Raw genomic sequence first — 26872 nt, 5'->3', positions numbered from 1 at the left:
CCTTATACAATTATTTCCGCATTGTGTGTAAATACAGAATATGATTTGCGCATTCGTGTGATTATAGTCTGTATGTGCATTTGTATGAATTGTATAAATATTCGTATGAACATAGGAGAACCTTGTACCACATAGAAAAAAATCTCATTTAGGAATCTTGTGAAGCCATAGATAAAGATGAACCGGATTAATTGTATCAGAATTGGAGGAAGTACACCCACAAGAGATCTTTTCGCCGATATGAATGGACGTCGGCCAGTTAATAATGGTATGTGGGGAAATAATATGGATCACATGGATATTAGAATTGCTAGGTTACTGGCGCAGCAGAATTCTCCTATAGGTTTCGACGATGACTCTAGCGACTCGGACGACTCGGAAGGTAAACATCTTCATATATATATTAGTAAAATTGAGAATGGAAATGGGGAATATGTCAAAGAGACAACAACCCGACCAAACAGCAGACAACAGCCGAAGGCCACCAATGGGTCTTCAATGCATCGAGAAAATCCCGCACCCGGAGGTGGTCCTCAGCTGGCCCTTCGTACACTTTTTGCATAGTCTGATCTAGATTAAAAACCGGGAGAGTTAAAAAAAAAAAGATTAAGCCCACCACATCTTTATGTTCTTGTCCTCAGTTAGATTTCAGAAATTTAGTTTGTTGCGTTGATGATAGTAGTTTGACAGTCTTTTAAATTATGCACATATGTTTAGACTTGGTGCGTTCAAGAGCTTAACATATTGTATAGACATATGTGTATAATTGTTAAATACTAACTGTCTATGTTGACGCCTAGTTGTCTTGGTTATTTTGTCATAGGGTTGCTGTCTCATTGACGTTTACCCGATATCTTTTATTCATACTACAATATAAAAATAAGATGCGGTATGATTGCCAATGAGACAACTATCCACCAAAGTTCAAATAAAGTGGATGTAAGCAAATATAGGCAACCGTACGGCCCTCAACATTGAAAAAAAACCCGTTACCATATGGTCGGCTATAAAAGGGCCACGACATGAAAAATATGAAACAACTAACGACCTAATTTATAACATATCAATGGCTTTTGCGGTTCTAAGGCTGCGAACGATGATATGCATGTTACATTTTTAATGTTAAATTTATATGTATTATACATTCTGTCAAATGAAAGATTCAGTAAGGGCCTCAAAATATTTCTAACTTTTTTTTGTTTTTTTGTTGCATTATGAATTAAAGAGTGCGGACATACGATAATGAGACAGCAAGCCAATGACACAACCAAGCAAAAGACACCAAGAGGTCTTTACTGGTACATAAAATCATGAACATGATGATAGAATAATTCCTAGTCTCTAAATTTCAACTCTTCGTTTTCAAAAAAAAAATTATATACTATATGTACAGTGAACAGCAATGTTTTTAGGTGAAAGGTCAAGTAAAATAGACAAGTTTATGTTAACAAAATTCAAATATTTTGGCTAAATCATTAAACGCGCAGCCTGCAACTACAAATATGAAGGTTTCAATTCTGCTCTAACAGAAAAAAGCTAATAGGTTTCTTTATAAGGAAACACGTATTAAATTGTCTTTTAAAAATAAAGAACGAATATACTAGTCTCAAAGATAGTCTTGTAAGTGCTTTTCACATATAAAAATGGGTTTCCCATGGAGTATATAATGAGTATTGAAATAACACTTGGACATCTCTTAAGTTTACTATTCATCCAAAGTAATGGGTGAAATTTAGTGTATCCAAAGAAACCTATGTCTTGAAATAAATCTGTTATTCATTTCAAACGACTACTTTTAAGTGAACAGTGTACATAGAAGGACACATTGCAAGTATTTCAAATTCACATACAGATAATTTTCAAACAGATCTAGCCCCTATGTTCATTGGAGGTGCAAGAGGAGGGATGAGGCCACAACGCAACCCTCAAACAACAAAACAAACTCAAAAAGCTGTGCCTACGAAACGAAAGAACTTCGATGTCTCTATTGACATTGGTAATATTTCTCTGAAGGTCAAAAGTGGTAACCTGGCAGAGCAAGAGGTAACTCTTTGAAATTTAGACTGAATTCTTTTATTTTGTTTTATTTACATTTTACATGCCTTATCTTTTATTTTCTTTCATCTCAGTGCCGGAGGCAATTTACTCTATCCTATGGCTCGATCAGCGGGAGACAAATTAAAAATCGATAATTTAAAGGACAATGAATTGAATTTACATCAATTATTTTAAAAACAATGGTCAAGTTATACGTTTTGGACGAACTTTTTCATAGACTTGTCAAAATAAAAATTACATCTTTCTTCACTTTTATTGTTTTTCTAATAACTGTCACGTTTTTATGTACATGACGTCATAGTTATATACTTTCAATTTAGAATATTGGGAGAAAATAATGACAGAACATTCAGTATAATCAATTACACAACACACAGCTGCGAGGTTGATAGAGTAGATTGTTACTCCTCGAAAAATCATTGTCAACCTTGGCTTCGCCTCGGTTGACAATCTTTTCTCGGGGTAACACCCTCTCAGCTGCTATATATATATGTGTTATTAATATAATATATCTGTACACAGCTTTTATTTCACCGAAGTCGTGATGTGAGATGATTATAAAAAAAACAACTAGCGTTTACATGTCCTTCTAAAAGATCCGTTTTGGGACCAACCCCTTTGATTCAAAATTAGTACCTTCTCTTGTCAACAAAGATATTAGTAACCTATTGTTTGTACTGAAAATTGAGTGTTTTCCACCGTATTATGAACATCTTCCTTATGTATATGGACCTATTGAAACAAACTCTACAAATATGAAGGTGGTAATAAAGTGCTGCTACTTTTGTGTAAATCAGAAATTCAAATAGCCGCCATTGAAGCCCTATGAAAAATACATTTTGGTTTTCATTTCAAGAACGAGTGCACCATAGAGGTCAAAACAAACAAAGTTTCCCAGGAAACTAATTACCAAGTGCTATTATCTTAGTCTTGATGAAAAGTCCAATATATGGCCTCTTTTGGCCAAAATGAGATCTAATTGGTCTGATTTTCAAAGATCTTCTTCTCAAGAACAATTATCATGACTATAGTGATTGAAACCGAAGTTGGCATATATATTCCGTGGAAGTCTTTAACAAGTGTTTTTATTTTGACACTGATGGGGAATTTAATGTTGCCACCAACAATATCCAATAACACTGAAACTACTGAAAAACGTTTTGTTATTCATGTTAAATCAGACAACATATTTTTCAGAAGGTACTCTCCTAGTATTTTGCCAATATCACTTATGACTATTGTACCATGTTTGAATATGATATATTGATATATTTTAAAGGAAGCAAGCAATTTTTTTTTGCTATAATGCAAAATAATTATATATTTATTTGAACGTTAAGCAATCACCATGCATGTATTTTTATCCAGCAATTGTTATTTTGTAGTAATTACGAACTATATATTAAATATCTTTGTACCCAGTGAATAGACTGCTGTTATTCCTATTTGGTATATGTCATATGTAATAAAAAATATGTCTGACCTAAAAAATAAATAGATTAAAAACCTTATACAAATTATTTTCTATCACTTTTGATTTAATTTGTCGTTTTTGCGTCAGGGCAATCTGCTTTAGTTGTTTGTTTTTAAATTCCAAATGTTTTGCTGTGCGAGTAATGAACGTATAACTCTAATTTAAGTCTGAAACAAACAAGTTTCACATTACAAAATTTCATACAAAAGTTAACTCCCACTTGAAATGGTCATTCATGTTTCTTATTTCCCTATATTTTAAAGTCGAACAATGATTAAGAAATGAATGGTAAGTGCACATTTTACAGGTAAATAAATTTGATGTTTTAATATTGTATAATAAAAAACATGGAAAACCAGACAAAACTTTCTTCATACTAAAACACACAAATAAAAGTTTAGTCCGTAAGCTATACCTATCCAGTAATGGAGTCGAATATAAATGATAGCTTCTTAATTTTTGCAGTGTCGATTGAAGAAACTAAGATTTTGTTTTCTAAAATTTTCCAGGAAAACATGTCCAACGTATATGAATACTGACATATTACAGGAAAGTTTGGTTTTTATTTCCTGTTTTAAAGTTAAATTTAGAACAATGTTGGTAGTATATTATTGAACACATGCTATGACATCATTCTATATTTATTTTTTTCTATGAAAAATGAATTCAATTTAATAGTAGCATAGTACACTGGCATACTAATGCGAACGTTGGGATATCGTTTGAATTATCCATCCATAAGCTGCCCGTATAACTAAATTGGTGAAGGGAAACTTAATGTAAATGTTGTGTACTGAATTTAGTTGTACAACTTTTTATTTCAAATTTGGATCAGCTTGCATGTTCCCATTGTCAAAAAAGAGTTTTGATAGTTATTCGTTTAATGCTAAAAGTTCCAAAAATAAACATGCTTTCCACAACTTCTGAAGACTGGATGGATTTTAATGAAACCTCGAAGAGTCCGTGCTGTAGTAAATTCCATTTGCACACGTTTTGATCAAAGTACTGGGCAAATAAACAGGTTGAAACAGACATATTTTACTTTTTCATGTGTTAGAACGATAAATCTGTCTGTATCTCATGCCTGTGGTTTCATCTAAATTCGTCGGTGGTCTCGTGCTTACCATACACCTTATCGCTACTTAGTCCAATCCGGAAAAAACAGTCATTTAGACAACTTCCTGTTTGGTTCAACAGGCAAAAAACAAAGGTCATCAGTAAGGAGCTGAGGGAGGGAAAAATTTAAAAACCGATCAATATGAAACTTTGATAGATCATGATCCACTTTTTCGAAACTCAAATTATAGCAAAAAAAATATTTTGTTTGAAGTATTTACGATGTTTTAAATAGGTTTCATTAAAAAGTATCATGCATGGTGCATTGTTTAAACAGGGTCCCAGATAGCTTCAACTTGATGAAAAAGTTGTGTAATTTTAGAACTTATCCGGAATGGAATAAATAGCGATTAGGTGTATTAATCCCCGACCGAGTCAAACCAAAATACTTGACAATTGGTATTTGCTGTTGACTAATTTTTCAAAACCTACCTATTTGATTTATAGTTAATTTGTTCTTATCCTGAATATGCAGGAAATATTTGCCATTGGACGTTACGCTATACAAAAAAAAAAAACAATCAAGCATTAAAATGACTCGGTAGTAACAATGTTATTTGTAGTTTCTGGCTAGGTGGGTTAGATACATGTAAACTGCGTTTAAATATTACATTAAAATTTTAACCAAACTAAACTTGATTTAACTTCCGCGTCCGTTTTCTCGATAAGACTAATTGACTGAAAATCTGGAGCTAGATAAATGTAACTATTGGTTGTTGTGTCAATAAACACAACAGCGTATCGATCTCCACAATCTTAAACTCGGTTTAACATGCAGGTAATCATATTAAGAATTAGCACTGATCAGGCGTTCGTTTACACGAACCATGTTATTGTTAATCATAACTCTTTCAATTTAGTTTTAAAAATGAAAACAACACTTCATAAATTTCATGCGTCCGAAAGAAGCGCTTTTCTGGATTTACCTTCATCAGGAACGCTCAATTTCGAATTTTTGAAAGCCAATGACAGACACGTGCGGATCAAGGATTTTGAAAAAGGGGGACCCCTGACAAGCCAACGTTTGGAGTGATACTTGCAAAAAAAGACTGCATTTAACATATATGAAGCTTCACAAGGGGGGCCACGCCCTCCCCCTTAATCCGCCTCTGAATGATGTAAGAGAATATTTGAACAGCCATATGACCAAAAAGGAATTAAACATAATAGCCAAATCCATCCAAGGTCAACTTTTCCTGAGGGAGTTGAAGTCTTAGTTTCTTAGTTCTTTTAATTGTATCGGTCTTGTTTTAGATTATGAATTAATTTATTATGTCTTTTTTTTAAATTACAGAAAAGTATATAAAAAAAAAGAAATGAATGCAAAGATATAGGAAGAAAACATGTTCGTGCTTTTACCGCTTATGAAGTCTTTACACTATGTGTACTGATACTATAATTTGGAAAACATGTTTTATTTATTAGTTGTTATAAACATGGCTTTGAACTAGCTTTCAGTAATTGCGAGTTTTTTAATATCCGTGTATTGTGTCTTTTGTTTTTATAATACTTGTTGCTTGTACTTGTGTCGATCTGGCGTATCAATCCATTTTAACTGATTTCTAACAGTTGTTTCTTGTAACACCATTGTACCAGGTTAGAGGAGGGTTGCTCACATGTAAGTTTAACCCCATCGCATTTTATTTTTGTGCCTGCCTCATGTTAGGAACCTGTTATTCTTGTAAGCCTTTTATTGCTAACTAAACGGTATAAGTTTCATTGGCAATTAAACCACATCTCCTTATTCTATGTTGTTATAGGTTTACATTCAGATCATGCAAGTTATTTTTCTCTTTCAGGCTGATGTCATAGTAAATAGCGTTGCTACTGATCTCGACTTAACAAAAGGTGTTGGTTCAAGTGCCATTTTTGCAGTTGGTGGTCAAGTAATACAACAAGAATGTGATGATAATTATTCAGATGGGATATCATTTGGTGATGTAGCTATAACCTCTGGAGGGCAGCTTAAATGCTCTAAAATATACCATGTAGCGCTACCTAGCTGGAATAACAATGAACAGGTACGTGTCAATGTAAACTAAGCCTGCATATTGAATTAAATTGAATTGTATGCAATAGAGGTGTACTTACAATATCCCATAAAAGAAACCATAAACATGATCCACGTTATTGAATCTGTGACATGGGTTATTATCTATTCATTTGGGTTCCAAAAAGAACTTTAAAAACACTTTTCATCATCTATATTGAAAGGTACTTCCTCTACAATAGATTATATATGTAATTTCATGAGTGTAACACAAACTGAGTCTGAGTATAATTATCCCATAACGACCAACCTGTTACTACTACTTAGAGAAAACCCAACAAAAGCGACATACAAGATTCATTATATTTAAGAAGCGAATTGGGAAATACATTATACTTAAAGGAATGCAAGTTGTCGTTTTTCCTACATACATTCTGTAAATACAGTCTTAAATCGGGCTTCAAATGTATATATAACATATAGCATTATCTACGTAATATATTAACAATTCTCTAGTATTCGATTACATTTCAAAATACAGTTCTATATCTGCTTCAACTGAATACTGAGTGGAAAACTGTGCACTTTTCGTAATATAGATTAAGCAAGGTATATGTCAACTAGAATACAAGATAAGTAAATTCTCGTTACGCAAGAAATGACTACAATGCATAAAAAGCAGGAAACTTATAACTGTTTTAATATTTAACAGTGTAATTACTTTTAGAATATCTTAAAAGTGGGTCAATTCACATGAGATATATTACGCTAGGTACTCTTTGCATTGTGTATTTATTTCCCCACTCGTATTATGAACGTTAATTTTTACAAGAGTTGTTAGCCGCGCATGGCCGTTCATCGCTTTTAAGTAAATTTTGTTTTCACAAGGAGGTAGATACTGAAGGACGTTATCAAAATGAGGTATAAACTTAAGGACGTAATCACAATGAGGTAGATACTTAAGGATGTACTTAGGTCAGGTTTAGGAATTTGTGTCCGATGTTCGGACTCCTTGGTTTTTTTCCTACGATACAGGGTAAAATATTTTGCCCCATAAAACCCATTTTTCTTTTCATATAAGACTTTAATAGCTCATAAAAGGTCATTTACCAAAATTTAAGCAGATTCTAGATTTCTTTTCTTTCGATTTGAGACCCATTTTTTTACGGCAAATAATACCAATGCAAATATAAGGTAAAAGTCCGAGTCAGCCTTTTCCTGCCATTTAAAAAAAATTAAATATCTCGAAAAGAGCTCCATAACCTATCAATATTTTTATGTTATTTTGTTCCTTAACAAATGCTTTTCTGACTTATAGTATCAATTCTAAATTCTAGATTTTCTTAATTTCACCCTTAAGGACATTGCTGAACCTGATCTTAAACTTTGAACCATTAACATGAAAGCATACATGATACACATCGTGAGATAATCGTTTCCGAGTATTAAAATACCCGAGATAACCTGTTTATGATGCATACTGTATACATCATCGATTGTATTATATTTTATGACCCTGTCGGTTTGTTTCTGTGAATTGGTTGTGAGCACACAGTTGTCATATACTAAATTAAATACTTAAAAAAATAAATAAAAGGAATTTATAAAATTTTGGACAATAAAGCAGACAATACTATTATAACTACAAAAACTCGACTCGTCCGACAAAATGGTCTGACTTGTAACATGCACAAAATGTGGTAGGGTCAAATCAGTTTTACGTTCACACAAGTGACCATTCATTTGCTTATCCAATCACCAAATATGTTTTAAACAACCAAGGACATAATTTTGAATGCAGGGTCAATATGTGCTCACAGCTACAGGAAGAAAACTTGTGGGCTAAATACTTGTTTTTCTTTCCAAAACGCAACAACAAAAATACAACAACAAAAACAAAACGAAAAACGAGAAAAAAAAACCAAAAAATTCTGTTTTAAGTTTATGATATTTACTACCGGTAACAACCACGTCTTGGTTGAAAGACATCACGTTAGTGTGTCCGAAATGATTTTGGACAAGTTTCTCAAACTGCCTGGTACTTTTGTGACCAACTTAAAAAATCTTACCTATTTGCGGATTAAACCACTCGGACAATATTGGTGACGGCGAATGTAAAGTATGATGTGCTTAAAAACATTTTTTTAAACATTTAAAGCAAAGTCAAATCGTCCAAAATTTTGATACGATTGATGTTGTGGATTATATTCAGGAATTAGTTGCTTTGACACAATTCTAATTATATTTCCTACGGTATCTGTTAATGAGTTAATAATTATTTTATTATCAGGAAATACAAGCAATCTTGAAAAAATGTTTCGTGCTAATGGGACAATCTCACGTAGCTTTGAGAAGTGTGGTAATACCACCACTTGGGCATGGGTTTTTGGGATTTCCAGACGATGTTATTGCAAGAAATATGATATCGACAATTGTAGAATTTGGGAAGAATCCACAGATACACCATGCTTCAGTGTCCATTGTATGTCACAGAAGGCAACATGTAATATTCAAGGTGAGCACAGCAACATTACGCAAAGTTTACTTATATGCTTAACTTTACTGTTAAAGACAATTTTGGCCAAAAAAGAGGAAAAGTTAACATGTTTTAGTAAAATCTGCATTAAATGATTGTTTGAATGAATGTTTTTTGCTTAACGCATTTTCTATCATTTTCCTTCTAAGCAGGATGTATAAAAATTAGTAAACGCATGCGTGGTTTGTATGCTCCGAAGATTTTATTGTTTATTGGATATACGTTTTTATGTGTATCTAAAAAATATGTATCAAATGCAAAATGTACCATAGTTCATTCGACTTTCTGTTGTAAAAAGTGTGAGGTATCTACACATACACTATGGGCGTATTAAAGGACTTTTGTCTGGTAAGCCAACCACACAACAGATAACCATCACAGTTTTTGATGTTGCTACTGATTGGCTAATCAATCAAAAATGAGGACGAAAGTTTCGACAATTACATCAACTTAGTTAGTCTCGGGCAGATAGTTGTCTCATTGGCATTTATACCACATCATCTTATATTTATACATATTTGATTTCAAGCCATACTGCATCAGTAAAACATAAAATTTTATTTTAATTAATAACTTTTAATAACTCAAAATTTATATTCCCACATATCAACTTTCAATATACAACTGTACAACGGTATATTAGTATTAACAGTGTAGTATTTCCCAAAACACTTCATTGTAACTCGTGTCTACATCAATCAGAACTAAGGAAATCAAATATATCACATTAACTCCGTAATGAATATATATCACTTGAGTAAACGTAGAATATGATTTTGTGAAAACATCTAATTTCATCGAGGCCGTAAAATTTAACACGTACTGCGAAAACACACATTTGCCATCAGCATTACCGGAATTAATACTATCTAGAGCAGATTTGTACATTTCCATGCTTTCTTTTTTGTCTTGTGATTCCAATTTACATTTCTTTGGCGGGCCTCCTGGCTCAAGAATGTTTGAAATATCCATTTGCATTTCCGTTGAAGCTCGTTTATATTTTCGAACGCTTTCAACAGATCTGTGTCCGGTTCTATTCATTATCTCTTGCTCCGGAACGCCAGCTTGATAGAGAGATGTTGCACACGTCCTTTTTCCGGAATGGTTTGTGAATTAACCTTCGATTCCTGCCTCAAAACACATGCTTTTCATTAAATATTGATGACAATTTATTTACACCTAATGGCTGTGAACTGAATTTGATTTCACAACCTTTCTCTAAAGGTCGTCTGTAAAACGAGTTCCCGTTCATTTCAGAAATAATACTTAGGTAATCTTCATAAATCTTAAATAAATTAAGATTTTGGAAATGGTGCTTTATGTTTTTTTGCAGTCAGGTGTCTCTGATGAAGTCCTCCTGAAACACCGAGGATAAAAGATATTTAATACAAAATTACTAGAAACGGAATTAAATGTTTATGTGTGTATTCTAGTTCATGTGTCTTGACTTCTTAAAAAAAGTTTATAAATATTTTAATCATGATATCAAAATTATAAGTGAAGTTTGTATACATAATCATTCGGGAAAACTTGCATAAGTATCTTGATGGGGTCCTTCATTTCAGTATTCTTCAATTTTCATGCCATTTTTTTCTCTATTTTTTTTTATATTTTAGCACCTCATTATTCTCTAGTCTTTGTACGTTTTGCCCGTTTATATTCTCTTTTCTGCAAACTCCCTTCAACACCCTCATGCATGCCATGACTTATAATAAGATAGATAATACGATAAGATATTTTATAGGTTTCGAATCCCAAAGCATTCATGATTGGTACCAAAAAATGAAACACTTTATAAATTTCATGCGTCCAAATCGCTTTTCTGGATTTTCCTTTTTTAGGAATGCTCAAGAGTGAAAGCCGAATATTTGAATTTTGACAATGTATACATTTACGTCATTAGATAAACATAAAGATTAAACATTGAATGACAATATCAACGCGGACCTCGAAGAAGACACTTTGATTTTCCGAAAATTAACGATTCCACCTTGACCTTCTTATTACAGTACAACCTAATTGTTAACTTTTAATTTTTAATAATACATACCTTTGTAGGCTTTGCTAGCTCTTCCAGAAAAGGCAATGTAATGTCCATTTTGATCTTTTCCAATTTTAAACTGATCTGTTGACAAGTTCCTGTGTTCGTCTACACCCCTTAAACCAAACAGTTCTCCCAAAGAATATCTTCACTCTCTTAGTTAATAGGTTCTGCTTGTTTTGGAGTTGTCCCTATTCCATCTGCCGTTAGCTGTGTCATTCTAGCACTAAGCGAACGCCTAAACTCATAAAATTGCGACTACTTTTCGTCCAAGAAATTGATATGAATTTCATTTTCATGTAGGTGCCGCAATATTCCTACACACAACATGTACAATGTTTTCGGTGGGTACGGTTTTCCGTCTTGCCGCCTCGTTTCAATCACAAAACGGCTCATCCATTGATTAATGTCACCAACTGTAAATCTTGTGAGCTCCGGAATGGCACAACTCATGCTTGCTATGCGCGCACTTCTCCAATCATTGAACGTAGATATACTCCAATTTGTATTCTTTCTGGTGTTTTTACTCTCGGTAGATTTAACTAAAACGTCAATGTCCATATCGTTAACGAAGTTACCATACCGTCCATTATTAACATGACCCTCTGCTTTTACCGCGACATTAGTTTCCGGCATGATGATTTTCTCCAACTGTTCAATTACATTGTCGGCTGTTATTGGAACCTGTGTTAACTGAAAATCTAATTGAGAAATGTCTACCTCGTGGTTCACATCCATGTCAACTTCGTACTTATCTAACGCCTGTGAAAGGGTTAAATCGTCCATTTTTTCAAAAAACAGTGTGTTCATTTTCCATATCAGTACATATTTGGGATAAAGTAATGTCGTCAACACTTTGATCCCAGTGGGCATATAAAAAATCCATTTCTAGTAAATTCACTTTGGCATTATCCATTTTGCTCCATACACATCAAACCGCAAACTGAAATTCTACCGCGGGAAAACAACCGTTGAGCTAGCTCGATGACGTCGAATGAACGTTTGGCACATGTGATTTACCAAATGGCACACGATTGGTTATGTGTGATACACGATAGGAGGGTCTAAATTGCACTCGAAAGCAGAGCTTTCTCGTGCAATTTAGTCCCTCCTATCGTGTATCTACACATAACCAAACGTTTGACATTTGGTAACTAAAACATAGAGCACGTGTATAAATAATTTAAGTACTGTGACACTTTGCTTCAAAATTCCAAACCTTCGAGAACAACTTTATAGAAAACTGTTAACTCAATGTATTATGTATGTAATCATCTGTTTATTTCAGGCACTAAAGACAGAGGTTAAAAGATTAACAGGTATAACAGAATATATTCATTCTTTATTGTCTGGGATGGGTAGCTTTCACTCTTAAATTATGTAAAATGGCATAAGTGTGGAATTTAAGATAAAATTAGAAATACAAATTTGAAACTAAGGAAGAAAACACGATCAAGAATAAATAACAGGCAGCAGTAATTCGTCGATGTTCAAAACACGTAAATAATTTTGGAATATATCAAGCCTAGAGAAAACAAACGGAACCGAAAAACCTTCAAATGAATCGAGACATGGTTCAGGGAAAGGGTAAGCATCTCCTGCATATATCTTCCAAAATGCTAATTCCTACCAAGTTATCATTTGATGTCTTTGTAGTCAACAGTCTGAACAGTCTCTTAGGAATAATCATTATTATAACCATGATAACTGATAATTATAAACACAGACCTATAATGGAAGAGGAAAGTCTGTATCAGAATGTGATCTTTGATTTCGGATGATTTAAAGATTTTGATCGGTACTTACACGACAAAACACTTTCTGCTGAATATCTCTGTGCATTGACGATATGGTTGTGCTATTAATAATTTCTTAATTAGCATCTGTAAGTTAAATCGTCTCAGTCGATTGTTTGGTAAATTATTCCTTTTAACTGAATTTCTTTCTATTCATGTCTTTATTGCGTGTCAGAGCCAATTTTTAAACTAAAAAGCATATTGTTTGTTTTTGTGTTCATAGATTCATAATATAATTCTGCATATTGGAGAGAAATACAATGAATGTTAGCTTCAATTTGACCCAAATATAATAGAACAATTACGGAAATACTCAGTTCAGGGCGGTTGAAACCCATGGCGACTAGACATTAGCGATCAAGTAAAAATTATTAATAATTACGATTTGATTTCGCTTTTTAGATAAAACAATCTTCTAAGAATGTGATTACTATGAAGTGGAAATGGGGGAATTGATAAACGATATTTGAATATCGGTTAACTGTTGTCGGCAAAATTAACTTATTTTCTTCTTCGTGATAAATGCAAAGATTCTTAGCAATTATCTTTATTGTCACACCAAGAAGATATTTTGGATGAACATTATGACTTTTGGTGCATGTATAAAGCAGACAATATTCGCTAAATTGTACATTCTTAGAAATGTCATGCAAAGCATATACAGTCTATGACAATTTATCATAACAAATTTTTACAGTCAATTAAATGTAATTGTACATATACATTTTACAGTTGTATTAACTATTTTATGCAAACAATACAACATAATTATCCTATAAAACAAATAAATTGTAATGAAGCAAATAATATTAGTTAATATTCAGAAATCATTAGGAAACTTGAGATCCATCTCGCTCAGGCAAAGTTGACCTTAGGTGGATTTGGCTATTATTTTAATGTCCCTTTATAGTCATATCGCTACTCGTGTATTATTCTTAAATACATTGTATTTGCCTTTCAAAGTTTTGGGTTTGCGCTTGTCCGATGAAGGTAAATCTATATAGAAAAGTATATCAAGAACCATAAATACTGCTTATAAAAAGTTTAAATCCTTAGCAGGTGTAAAAAACATTTCTATCTTTCTATAATTAATTTAGTGCAGCTGCATATGGATATGTATAAAGGCGATCTCAAAACTCCTTCGTACTGGACGAAGTACGACCAAACAAAGACTCTTAGAGAATGGAATTGTCACCAGATATCTGCTAAGTGTTGGGAACAGGTGCAAGTAAGCCCAGAAGAACGTTCTGCAATTGAAAAACTTGTTATGGATACATGGATGAAGCAGTTTGTTGGACATGGTCGCGATTCACGGGGACTTAATGCATTAAATTACGCTAACATACAAATTCTTGACGTAGAAAGAATAGAAAACCCATTATTAGCAGAAAGGTATTTCCAATGCAGAGCAACAATGTTTCATAAGGTCGGACAGTTAGAAAGAACTTTTACAAGACTTAAAGACATACCGTATGCAAAAAATGGAGGTATTTTGACCACGAAAAAAGCAGGGAAAACCTTAACACGTGAAATGTGCCAAATGGTAAATGAACATTATTTATTCCATGGCACAACCGTGGGACGGATAGACGTTATAGCGGCTCAGGGTTTTGACAATAGATTGACTGAAAACGCTATGTTTGGACCAGGTGTTTATGCTGCTGAAAGTTCAACAAAAAGTGATCAATACGCAGGTTAGTACAATTTGTAATTATGTACTGTACTTGAAAACAAGGCATATATCTCATACGCGTCTTACCGCTCTTATTACTGTTCGTGCATTATAAAAGTATCACATGATGATGCTTATTGAAAAGAATGAATACGGAATAATAATTTACGCCACAAATAACCAAGCCAAAAAAAAAAATAACAACCCTCTAAACTCGCAATAAGAGCTTTAACATGGACCAAACGTTCACATATCACTGCAAGATTAGGACGACCACATGCACCAGTTTTAGTGGAATTATATGCTAGATGTTAACAAAAAAGTCACAGATGTTAATTTTAGCTTTGTAATACACAGCATTCTACGAACGTACATTCATGATATTTAATTCTGTAGTCCAGCAAAATGAAAAAAAAAGGTGAAATTTGTATCGTTAAACTGTGCATAGTGCCCGAAAAAACCTAACATATCGAAAGCCTCGAAGCCTAAAAAGACAAGTTCTTAAAGTACAATCTTCAAAATAGCTTTTAGGTCATCTGTCATCTTTGTTATAGATTTATACTTATCCTCTTAATGTAGCTTCTTAGTTTTATAGTTAAAACGTAATATAACTCCCCTTTTCAGTACTAAAACGCAAATACAATAATTGGTCTGGACATAAAAGGAAAAAGATTAAAGCCATTGATTTTTTTTTGCTAAATAAAAATGATATAATTTATGCAATGATATATTCTCTCTAAGGTAATAATGTAGATTAATCCAGAAAAGTGCTTCAGACACATAAAATCTATTTGAATGAAATGAGATGTTTAAAAGTATTTTAGGGCTGTAAGAAAGCAACCAAACGACACAAAATAGACCTGTAGATGTTCTCATACGGTTCGACAATAGATACGTGTTAATACAATATGTAATGCTGCAAATCTCCCTTATTCTAAAAATTGTGAATAAATTTTAAAAGAGACTATCTAAGATCTAAAACCACCACGGTCACCAAAGATCTAAGTTACAAACATAGAGAAAATATACCAAAAGATAACAACCGAAGTGGCTCTGGAGTGTGTCAGGCGAATAAATATATTTATGAATTGTTAAACTATACGCATGGCGGGTGCTACATGGAGTTCAAACGATTCCATCATTTTGTTTTGTTTTTAACCTTGATTTGTATCTTAATGCATTTATGAGATTTGAACATCAATAAACTACTATTGCCTCTATATATATTACATCTATCATACGCCTTTTTAGCTCACCTGGCCGAAAGACTAAGTAAGCTTTTCTCATCACTTTGCGTCAGTCGTCGTCTGGGCCAGATTCGACTAGATTTGGCCACAATCATCATTTGGTTATCTAGTTTAAAAAATTTGTCCGATGACCCCGCTTGCCAACCAAGATAGCCGACATGGCTAAAAATAGAACATAGGGGTAAAATGAAAGTTTTGCCTATTACTTTAAAATAATGATATAAATAGAGAAAATTTGACAAGGGCAGAAATGTTTTGAATGTTGAAATCTATCTAGTGTCCATTTACTGCTAAACTGTTATACGACTTTTTATAGGAGTTATCGCCCTTAAATGACAAATTTTCCCAACTTTTAACATTATTGCCTATTATCTTGAAAATTATAATAGATAGAGACAAACTTTGTATAGCTAAAATGATCAGTAAGATAAGTTCTGCAAATAAGTCAGCATGATTGAAATCGTCAGATGACGCCTTATTGGAGGTATTGCCCTTTAATGACGATTTTTACTATTATTTTGCGTTTTTGCCTTATATCTGATAAAGGATAATTGATAGAAAGAAACTTGAATAGGCAAAAGTGATCAACAAGACAAGATCTACAAACAATTTGAATAGTTGAAATCGTCTGATGACCCCTTATTTGAGTTATTGCCCATTAATGATGGTTCTGACCAATTTGTTTCCGTTTTTGCCTCATATCTGAAAAACTGTGATATATAGATAGAAACTTAGATAAGCCAAATGATTAGCAAGACAAGCTCTACAAATGAGTGAACATGGTTTAAATCGTCTGATGACCCCTTATTGGAGTTGTTTTCTTTAATAAGGATTTTTGTCATTTTTTTGCGTTGTTGCCAACTATATGAAAAACTGCATTAGATAGTTAGAATCTTAAATAAGCAAAAATGATCAGCAAGACTAGATCAGCAAAGACGAGATTTTTGTCATGACTCCTATTCTAGTCCACAAAGATGGAGAGTATCCATTGTTGAAGATGCACATAGACCTAGGTGAGCAACACAAGCTCTTTAAAGTCTCTAGTTTCATTGTAATCTCAATTAGTGAAATAACATACAAATTGAACATTACAGAACGTACAAATAAGGGAGAAAGTATGTTAATGCAATGTGTTTTTAATCTTTGAATTCCAAAATCAAAATCTATTATAAACGATGAAATGTTTACTGATAATATGTCATGTCAATGTCTACCAGTATTAAATGGTGATTAATGTGTCTTTTTGAAATTATAGTTTTTTTTAATAACAACATTTTTTAAATCTTAATTTGAAACAAGACATGTTTTTGCTTGATTTACTCTGGGAGTTGTACAGGACTATGTACCCTTATTCTTTTAGTCATTACTGAATAAATTTGACACCGATATTCAACAGCCGACATTACAATTAAGGCTGGCATGGTTTCATTTCAACATATCAAGAACTGTGTAAGCCTGTGTCAGTAACTGCGAACAAGATTGAAGGTTGTGATATTTATAATTGTTCTGATTTTACGTTTTTTTATGTTATCTTCTTAATTGTTGTGCTTTTACGTGTTTTATTTTAAAGTTAACTCCTTAATTATTATGCTTTTACGTGTTTATATTTGTGTTCTCTCCTGAATCGGTCTTTGTAGGCAGGTTAATGACCTTTTCTAGACTAGTTTGTATTAGTCGTATACTTCCTGGTATGTATAGTTTGTTGTTCTATTAATCGAAATTAAACAAAGGAGTGTTGAGTTCTAAAAGAAACTTCTTTCATTTGTCAGGGCAAAATGATGAAAGTAGCCGGTGGTTATCTCCTGTAATATCTATAAATACAATACAGGATAATTTATGTCCTTCTATCTGCTTTATAAAATAAAATTGATGCTGACATTCCAATTTGTACCTAAATAGATATAAGACATTCAAATCTGTAACTTAATAGATATAAAACATCTGTTCTAAGGTCGAATGTCATTAATAAATACAACTTTTATTGACAGACAAGATTATAAATCAAAATGATTTTATTAATGAAAAAGTATAAAGTACAGTTGTAATAAACATGAAGATAACATGTAAACAAATAAAAATAAGTGCATGTTATTTAAAAAAACGACGTGAGAGTCCAGTCTTTTCTAGTCCGGTCCACAGTCCAGTCCAGTCCAGGCAATACACTTTGCCCGCCAGACGCGCTTTTCGTCTACAGAAGACTCATATAATCTTTTTTCTGTCATTTAGAGAATTTGGCAGATCTTTGACTGTCTTTTAATTTTATTCAGTATTTTTCTATAGATTCTGGCCGATTTATAGAGCGTACAATATTGTATTGACACTTGTATATATTGTTGATAACTGTATGTTGACCTCTAGATATGATCAAAATTATTTCAGGGATATTCGTAAATGATACAGCCACCCAGCGACACTAATAACCCAATCACATCTAGAGGTCATCGTAAAGTCCTCAAATAATGACAGGTGGCGAATAGTTAAGGTTCATTACTTGCATTGGGACAGATGTCATTTGTGTCGTTCGATAATTGTCTACTGTTGATGATTTCATTTTGTGTGTAGACCTGTTAGATATAATCAAAAATGATTTCATGGATATTCATAAATAATCACGCCGTAATATAGCCTTTTTGTGCTGTTGCGGCGTAAAGCAATCACCAATCAATCAATCATTCATAAAAAATGTAGATACCTAATGACCCTCACACCAAATCACACCAAGCTGTCAGCTTAAAATCTTCAAACAATCAAAGGTTTCTTACTTGGGACTGATGTCTTTTGTGTCGTTCAATTGTTGTCTCAATGGCGTATGCCTCGTATCTTCTTCAATTATAAAGTTATATAAAACAATACACGACTTTTGAGTCTATCTATTTTGAATTCTATGAAAAGCCGTTTAAACCTGTCCGTCAATATAACTAAGAATGATAGAAGATGTGACAACACGTTGATCAAAGAAATAATGTGAAGGAATGGTGACAACCAAACGTTTGTTAAATACTACATTTATAATTCTTTAAGGAATTTTTGTTCATAACCAAAGTCGTCTCCAAACATAGTTGCCACATGAAAATTTTCTCCCAAAAAATAAGAAATAGAAAAAAAACAAACTTAAACATCATGCTAGGGACCTATTGCTACTCATCTCTGCTGGGATAAAACTTTTATGGTCCATTTTTAAAGAACTTTGGTAGATAACTAGTATAATTTTAAACATTGTCGCGATCGTCCTGAACATGCATGACATATTTGCCACTGGACGTTTAAGCAACCAACAATCAATAAACATTGTCGCCACCGCTACTTAAAGCAGGAAACATGACCCATAAAGAAATCTGAAAAATCATGTTAAGAAGTAATTTGTGTGAAATGATGAATATCACTGCCTTTAAATATAATCTCTGTCATATTTCAGAATTAAGATACATATGATTTTGTTCCCTCTTTTAAACATGTTTCCTTGTTAAACTTTGAATACTAATTGTAGCCTCTTGTATTTTTTTTTATGGGGATAATAGCTTATTTTTTATTATCGCCCATATATAATTAGTTATAATTAATATTATTTTTGTCAATTAAACATTCTCATACAGATAAAAAATTAATACATCTGTCAGACATAGATCTTAAACAACCAATAAACTACAACATTTCGTAATTAAGCTATATAAATATCAGGAACTGACATTAATTTTATTTTGTATTAGAATTCTTCTGACTTAAATAGTAATGATGGAAGATTAATGTTACTAATAGATCCTATTACCCTTAATAATTCCGATGTTCTATCGGACACAGGGTTTATTGAAAGAAGTTCTTTCATAATGCAGTTACGTTATAAAAAGACCAGAAGCGAATGCCGACTAACCTTTTCTGAAGAATTCTAAGTGCTTAAATACTGATTTCATAAGACACATTTTTACTTATTACAATCTGATATTCATTATTCTGAAAAATCGGTGTTTTCAAATTAGAAATTAATACTTTCACCTTAATTCATCGACATGTGACTTAGGCCATGTTAACATTGAGCTTAAGTCGGTGCGGTGTTGGTGTTCGCAACACTTAAACTAAACTCTACGACTTAATATTCATTTTCATCCTGTCTTGTGCAAGGTTATGTTTTCCAGTGATGACCAGGCCAGAATATTAATTTCCACACCACACCCCGAATATTAAAGTGTCATTCTTTTAATAACCCCGCTTTAGACTCGAAACCATCATCATACTCATTAGTCACTTAAAAATATCTTCCCGAACAAATTGGCAAGGCATTGATAAAATTATGGCAGCAGGCCAACGTGAAGAATGAGTTGAACAGTATGTGCAGAAAAAACTTAAATATGGAAGGACATAAAAGGTCAAAATACAGTAATCCTGCGTTGCTGAAATAACCTGAACATTTCCATGACCCCTCCCCTTTTCCACCTATTGTTACGCTGCTGAAGACTGTGTAATCATAACATCTTTAGAACTCTCAAATTATTCCAAATCAATAGAACGGTTTTCATCAGGAACAAACCATTCATCTTATACCAAAAGTTGTGCCCCTTAATCCATAAAGATAATTATAGTTATTATTGCTATCTTCTAGTTTCCCATTTTCACCACACACGTAAAATCAAACAAAAACACAAGAAACACATATGCTCATTTAACATATATAAATACTTATTTCATGCTATACATAAAATATTGGAATTAAAAACTTGCAAAATACTTTGTCTAAAAACAAAACGGTAAAAAGAAATTAGAACCCAAAATCGTTACAGAAGTGCACGTCAATAATGCTGCCAAATATCAATTTTTCTTGCTAATTTTAAAAAAAAGAACCATAGTATGAAAATAATTTCTACAATGTGCAAAAATGTATGCTTGATAAATGTTAATTATTTTTTCTCCAGTAATTGAAAACAGATAATAATTAAAAGCCAAGCTTTACATTATTGTATGTTAATCCTGTCATTAGGCTGTATCATCTGTCATATAAACTATAAAGTATATAGGACAACTTTTACAGATATATTCTATTTCCTCATCAAACACCATTTAAGCCAATTATAAAGGATAACCTTCTTATATTTAGGACAATCACTAATAAATCTGATTATGAAAATAAATAAGAGGAAAATATCAATTTAGGTCAAGTTCTAGGTCAGATTTCAATATTGTTATTATGTCAAGTTCAAAAGATATTTCCTTACTTTCTTAACAAATCCTCGGTCATTTGGAAAGTTGATCACATAGTCTTTGGATGGAGGATATAGAAATACCGGACGTCCGTTCCACAGGTCTTAAATTGTAAGCTCTCTTACGTGTACAATTCTAGTAGATTTTTATCGAACCTAAATCACAGGTTTATATTAGCAATTTTCGGACAAGTTCGAAAATCAGTGCTGATCAACTATTTTAAGAAGAGTTATATGTCTTTTGAAAATATTGATTATATGGAAAATTGCAATGTTGGTGCATTCACCCTTAATTTCGTTAAGATATTTTTAAAAGTTTTAAAGAACAAAACGTTATTGTCCTTGGACAGATAAAATATGTACGTGCAACGCGGGGGACATTAGAACTCTGTTCTTTTATTTATTATACATTATGGAAAACAAGGGGTGTGGTGTATAATAAATTAATGACACAAAATCTCGTACTTAATAATACCCATAGCAAAGAAACATAGCTTTTATTGCTGTTCTTCATCTTAAAGTAGACATTCCAGAGTTAATTTTAGTAAGTTCTTTTCTTGTATTGATTTTCATTGTACGTTCTTTTATACACCTTATGTTATTCGACAGTTCTAGATAAAAATGTGGTTGAATTAAATTTAAAGAAAGTTCACTTGACCTTTCTATGTCGAAATATTTGTATATGGTTCTCTTTTATCATCAAATGTAATGTTTTGTTATTGAAAAATACAAATACATATATCATAATAATCAATAAGAAAAAAATCCCTGGCAACTAAACTAGGGAACAGTTAGTCTCCCAGCAGTTATACCAACTCGTTGGTAATAAAATAAATGTTATGTTGGCTTCGGATCCTTGTTTTACACAAAAAGTTTCCCAATAAAAAACATGGACTATTTGTGCAAGGTTCTGTAGTGTCGGAAAACACATGTATAACCTTGTAAATGCTAGAGGCAAAATGAATGTACTGTTTCGAAACAAATTCAGTATCAATGAGAAAAACCTATAACAATAAGTTGATAAAAAGTGAAACCGGTTATAACCGTATAAATCGACTGATATTCGTGTTTTACTGGTGAAGCGAATTTGCAGTCTTCGAGATATCTGACTTTGGACTAGCATTATAACATGTGATGTGGTGAATAGCGTTCAAGTACCTTACCCTCCTTTTTAGTTCACCTGATCCTTTAGTGTAAGTTTTTTCTTTCAGTTAGTGTCCATCGTCTGTCGTCGTCCGTTACCGGTTAACTTTTATAAAAATATTCTCTGAAAATACAGGGCTAGATTGAACTGAATTTGACCACAATTATCCTCGGGGTACTTGTATCTCGTTAAAAAATGACCATTTTTACCAATTGTTTTTGATTTGTCCATTATCTTGAAAAGTATAAAAACTAGTGAAAAACTTTCTTCAGCAAAAATTATCGGTAAAACATTATCTACAAAAAATCAACATAGTCGAAATTTTCAGTGAACTACTTTTAGTTTATTGTTGCCCTTAAATGGAGATTTTTACCAATCGTTTGCGTTTATGCCTATTATCTTCAGAACTATAATATATAGTAATAGATAAAAAGAAATTTTAAAAGCAAAACTTATCAACAAGAAAAGATCTACTTATAAGTCAACATGTTTATATGTCTTTTTGATCGAGTTCAGCCATTTCAATTGATATTTTATAGTGTGTCGTTTTATGTTGTAATGTTACACTACTATCTTAGGTAAGGGTGAAGATTGGCGCCTGTTAAAACGTTTAAACCTGCTGCATTTGTATGCACCTGTCCTAATTCAGGAGCCTGATGTTCAGTGGTTGTCGTTTGTTGGTGTGGTTCATAAGTGTTTCTCGTTTCTCGTTTTTTATATAGATTAGACCGTTGGTTTTCCTGTTTGAATTGTTTTACACTAGTCATTTTGGGGCCCTTTATAGCTTGCTGTTCGGTGTGAACCCAGGTTCCGTGTTGAAGGCCGTACTTTGACCTGTAATTGTTTACTTTTTATACATTGTGACTTGGATGGAGAGTTGTCTCATTGGCACTCATACCACATCTTCTTATTTATATATAGTCGAAATCATGAGTAGATTTCTTTAAGGAGTTATTGCCCTTAAATGATCAAGTGTTTTCAATTTTGTCTATTACCTTGATAATTCTATATAAATAAGATATTATAGAGAAACTTTAAACAGCAAAAAGACAAGATCTCTTAAATATTCAGCATAGCCGAAATTGCAGTCAACTCCTTATAAGAGTTATTGCCTCAAATGAGATTTTTTACCATTGGTTTTTGTGTTTTGGGCAAAATACTATTGTAGCTTAAGAGAAACTTTAAAAAGCAAAAATGATTGGCAAAACAAAATCTACAAATAAGTCACATAGCTGAAATTGTCGGTTCACTCCTTATATGAGTTATTGTCCTTAATGGGAAGTTTGTTAATCCATTTTTGCATTTTCGGCAAAAACTGTAGAAGAGAGAAACTGTCAACAACAAAAATGATCAGCAAAAAAAAAGAAATTTTAGTCATGAATTATATTCTAGTCTATAATGTTTTTAATGCACATATATCTAGGTGAGTGACACACGCTCTTAAGAGCCTTTTGTTTTTTGGTTTTGGTTTTCTTATCTCAATCAGTGGAATGATAAAGATGAACAGTTGTCCTTTGTGTTTTTCTGTGTTCGATGAATTTATTTTTGTTTCACTGCAGTTCAAAGTTTGAAACGACTGAAATTTCAATTTTATTTTACCGAAATGCGCTTAGAGTAAACGAACTAAGCTTTCTGAAGAATATTTACCACTATAGTCTATATTAGTATATGGTTTGATAAATCACTGAAAAGCCAATTTAATATGTTTTTAACCTTCTTCAACCTGAAAGATACATAGAAGATTTAAATCTGCATTAATTCAAGCTGAAATGTAAATAACATTCCAAAATGTCTTTCAAATTATAAAATGAAATATGAGGGAGGGGGAGGGGGGGGGGGGGGGGGGGGTTAGTGGGGGATGGGGAGGAATTATAATTTCTAATGCAAGTATTTCAAAATTCAGCAATAACAGATATGAATCTAACAAAAGGTTTTCAAAACCTGACGAAAGTAAAACGCCTTCAATATTTGATTACTAACGGCAATTCAACATGCTTGGTAAAGGATCTTGGTATTATGTCCAAAAATAATCTTAGAAATTCGGTGGTTACAGGTCTTTGAATTACTGGACGTATTTTAAAATTGTTTGTAATGTTTTCTTTGCTTTCATTTAATTATATACATTATTGACAAAACTTTATTTTTCCATCAGACGTTTCCTTGCAAAAATATTTTAAGTAGAATATAATATATTTTACGCATATGCACTATTCAGATTGACCTTAAGTTTCATTGACATATTGTGTCGTACTTAGATCCTAAATCTTCTATTTTTGATTTCTGAGCGGGTTTTGACCTTTGTTCCTTTAATGTGTGACACATAATTTTATGTTTTTCAATTCCTTGTGGAATTTTGTAAGGTATCGTTTTCTATTTCCATCCATAACTAAGGTTATAAAACGATTCGTCACAAAACATTTCTCTGAAATCACATGACGAAAGTAGTCGTTCCTCCCGCCAACAATAAAAAGAAAGTTCGAACGATCATGACTATCTGCATCAGAAATCAATAAATATAAAGCTTTTCAAACACGTTTTGAAGTAGGATAATGAAACATTAAATTAATGCGGTTATAGAATGTAATGTGGGATTAAAAATAAATGTCTCAACTCTAAGCAGAAATATGATATAGATCAAACAAAAGGTTGTCAAATCTGATCACGAAAAAAAATAAGCTTCTACTTCCTGATTACTACTAATAATGGTACAATATAGTTTTGAACCGGAACTTGATTTGCATAAATCAAACTCCTTGGTTTGTTTAAAACTTTTTTTACGCCCAGACCCCAAACAGGTAATCAGTTAATTCAATAAATAATTATCAAAAGCACAAAATATAAATAAAACATTAAAATAGACCCTTTAACAAAGTCAACATATCTTTTTCTTCATTGCATTGAAAACCATGCCACAAAGAGATTTAAAAATTTACCGTTCATTTCAATTAAGAAAAAAAATTATTCCCGTTATTCACAAATATTTTGCAGATTTTTATTTGTTCTGTTCGTGTATTGTCCTCTTAAATCATATTTCAAATTTCTCTTTTACCATAGTTGTTGATGGTATATTGCACCTTTTTTTTTTACAAAACAGCTATTTCTTCATTTAGATGCCATGCTGTTGTCCGTTATCTAACGATGATAATGTGCAATTTAAGAATGCGGAAATTACTGGGTACATGTTTGTCTCATTCTTTAATTGAAATCCTTTTAAAGTTAACAAAATGAATTTTTGAAAACATCAATAAAAGAGAGGCGAATGATACCAAACAGAAATTCAAACTTATAAGACGAAAATAAACTGACAACGCCATGGCAAAAAAAAAGACCAAAAGACAAATTACAGTTCACAAAGCACAACACAGATAGCTAAAGACTGAGCAACACGAACCCCACCAAAAACCGCGGTGTACAAAACAATGCTTTGAATTCCTTCTAGCGTGTTAGAGATTTAATTAAAGAAGTCGGTAAGTTTCTTTTCTTGAACTATGATTTGTATGGTTCAAGAGTAAATGCTTTCACTACATTAGCCTGAAGTTGCAGAAGTAATTTTTACTTTGAATTTTCTAGATCCCAGAGATCAGCGAGATAAGAGATCACCAAAAAAAATGATACTCACAAGAATGCTTCTTGGAGAGATTTATGTTACGGACCAGCCAAAATCGTTCCAAAGACCACCGTGCAAAACCTGCAAGAAAGATAAATGTTGTGATTCGTCACATAATCCCAGAGGGCAGGGATTCTTTGATTCCGTAGTTGTTGATGGACAGTGGAACTTCAGAGAGTTTATTGTTTATAACAGTAGTCAGTGCTACCCAGAATACATTATCACGTATAAAAGAAAATAAAAGCGGGAAACAGAAGCGCGATTGTGACATTGTAGCATGATCGTGATTTTTTGACTGCTTTCTAACAATGTTATTATCTGTTATCTACTCGACACTTAAACAATGTACACGTAATACTGTTATAATTAGTGTACAATTTTTACAAATCTACCAAAAAGCAAAAAGGAAGATGAAATACATGTTATTTTAATAAGTGTTCATGTCACATGAGTGTCATGTATGTTTCTTTTTTGTTCGGTTGTAAAACGTTCTTGTATTTTTCTTGTATTTTACTAAAGATCCAACAGTTATTATTAACTTCTCTATCAAAATCATTTTCGTATTCAGATTTTTCGAAAATTGAGCATCAATTCGCTGCAAAGGTTACAACGTAAGAACTTGCAATTGATTCCATTTATCGTCCGCTAAGTATGTAAGTTTTTCGTGTACTTATTAATTAACTTTACACGTACTCTACTATTATTAGTTAACTAAGTGAAAATAAGGGATTTATAAGACAAAATCTAGAAAGGATTTTGTTTAAGTTTGTACAATAAATATTATCTTCGTGTCATGTAGCCTTCATTTACACTTCTTGTTTATCTGTTCAATATATTCATGAAACTGAATATACGATACACAACTGGTATTCCCCTGTCATTTACCTTTTGAATGCAAATATCACAAACATAATTTATTGAAAAGGGGCGAAAAGAATAAGAATTTTCTATTTCTGCGTCATGATTAAATGCTTACTTTGTCATGAAAGTCGGTTTTGTACA

The 26872-nt window shown here is 32.5% G+C and overlaps 1 protein-coding gene across 2 annotated transcripts; it reads left to right on the top strand.

The window, feature by feature from the left end:
• On the top strand, positions 1 to 26872 carry LOC127735267 (protein mono-ADP-ribosyltransferase PARP14-like). 2 transcript variants are annotated; one of them, XM_052245386.1, is made up of 7 exons: positions 1 to 382; positions 1868 to 2043; positions 6448 to 6669; positions 8929 to 9153; positions 12504 to 12534; positions 14109 to 14705; positions 25834 to 26872. In XM_052245386.1, exons 1-7 carry the CDS (start codon positions 178 to 180, stop codon positions 26109 to 26111), a joined length of 1734 nt encoding a protein of 577 aa, XP_052101346.1. In that variant the 5' UTR covers positions 1 to 177; the 3' UTR covers positions 26112 to 26872. The 2 variants fall into 2 exon arrangements, with proteins under 2 accessions (XP_052101346.1, XP_052101344.1); XM_052245384.1 differs by having other exon boundaries at positions 1853 to 2043.

This window comes from Mytilus californianus, unplaced genomic scaffold (assembly GCF_021869535.1).
Source record: "Mytilus californianus isolate M0D057914Y unplaced genomic scaffold, xbMytCali1.0.p SCAF_3, whole genome shotgun sequence".
NCBI classification, from domain to species: Eukaryota; Metazoa; Mollusca; class Bivalvia; order Mytilida; family Mytilidae; genus Mytilus; species Mytilus californianus.
Note: the sequence above shows the minus strand (reverse complement) of the source record. Positions and strands in the feature narration are given on the sequence as shown.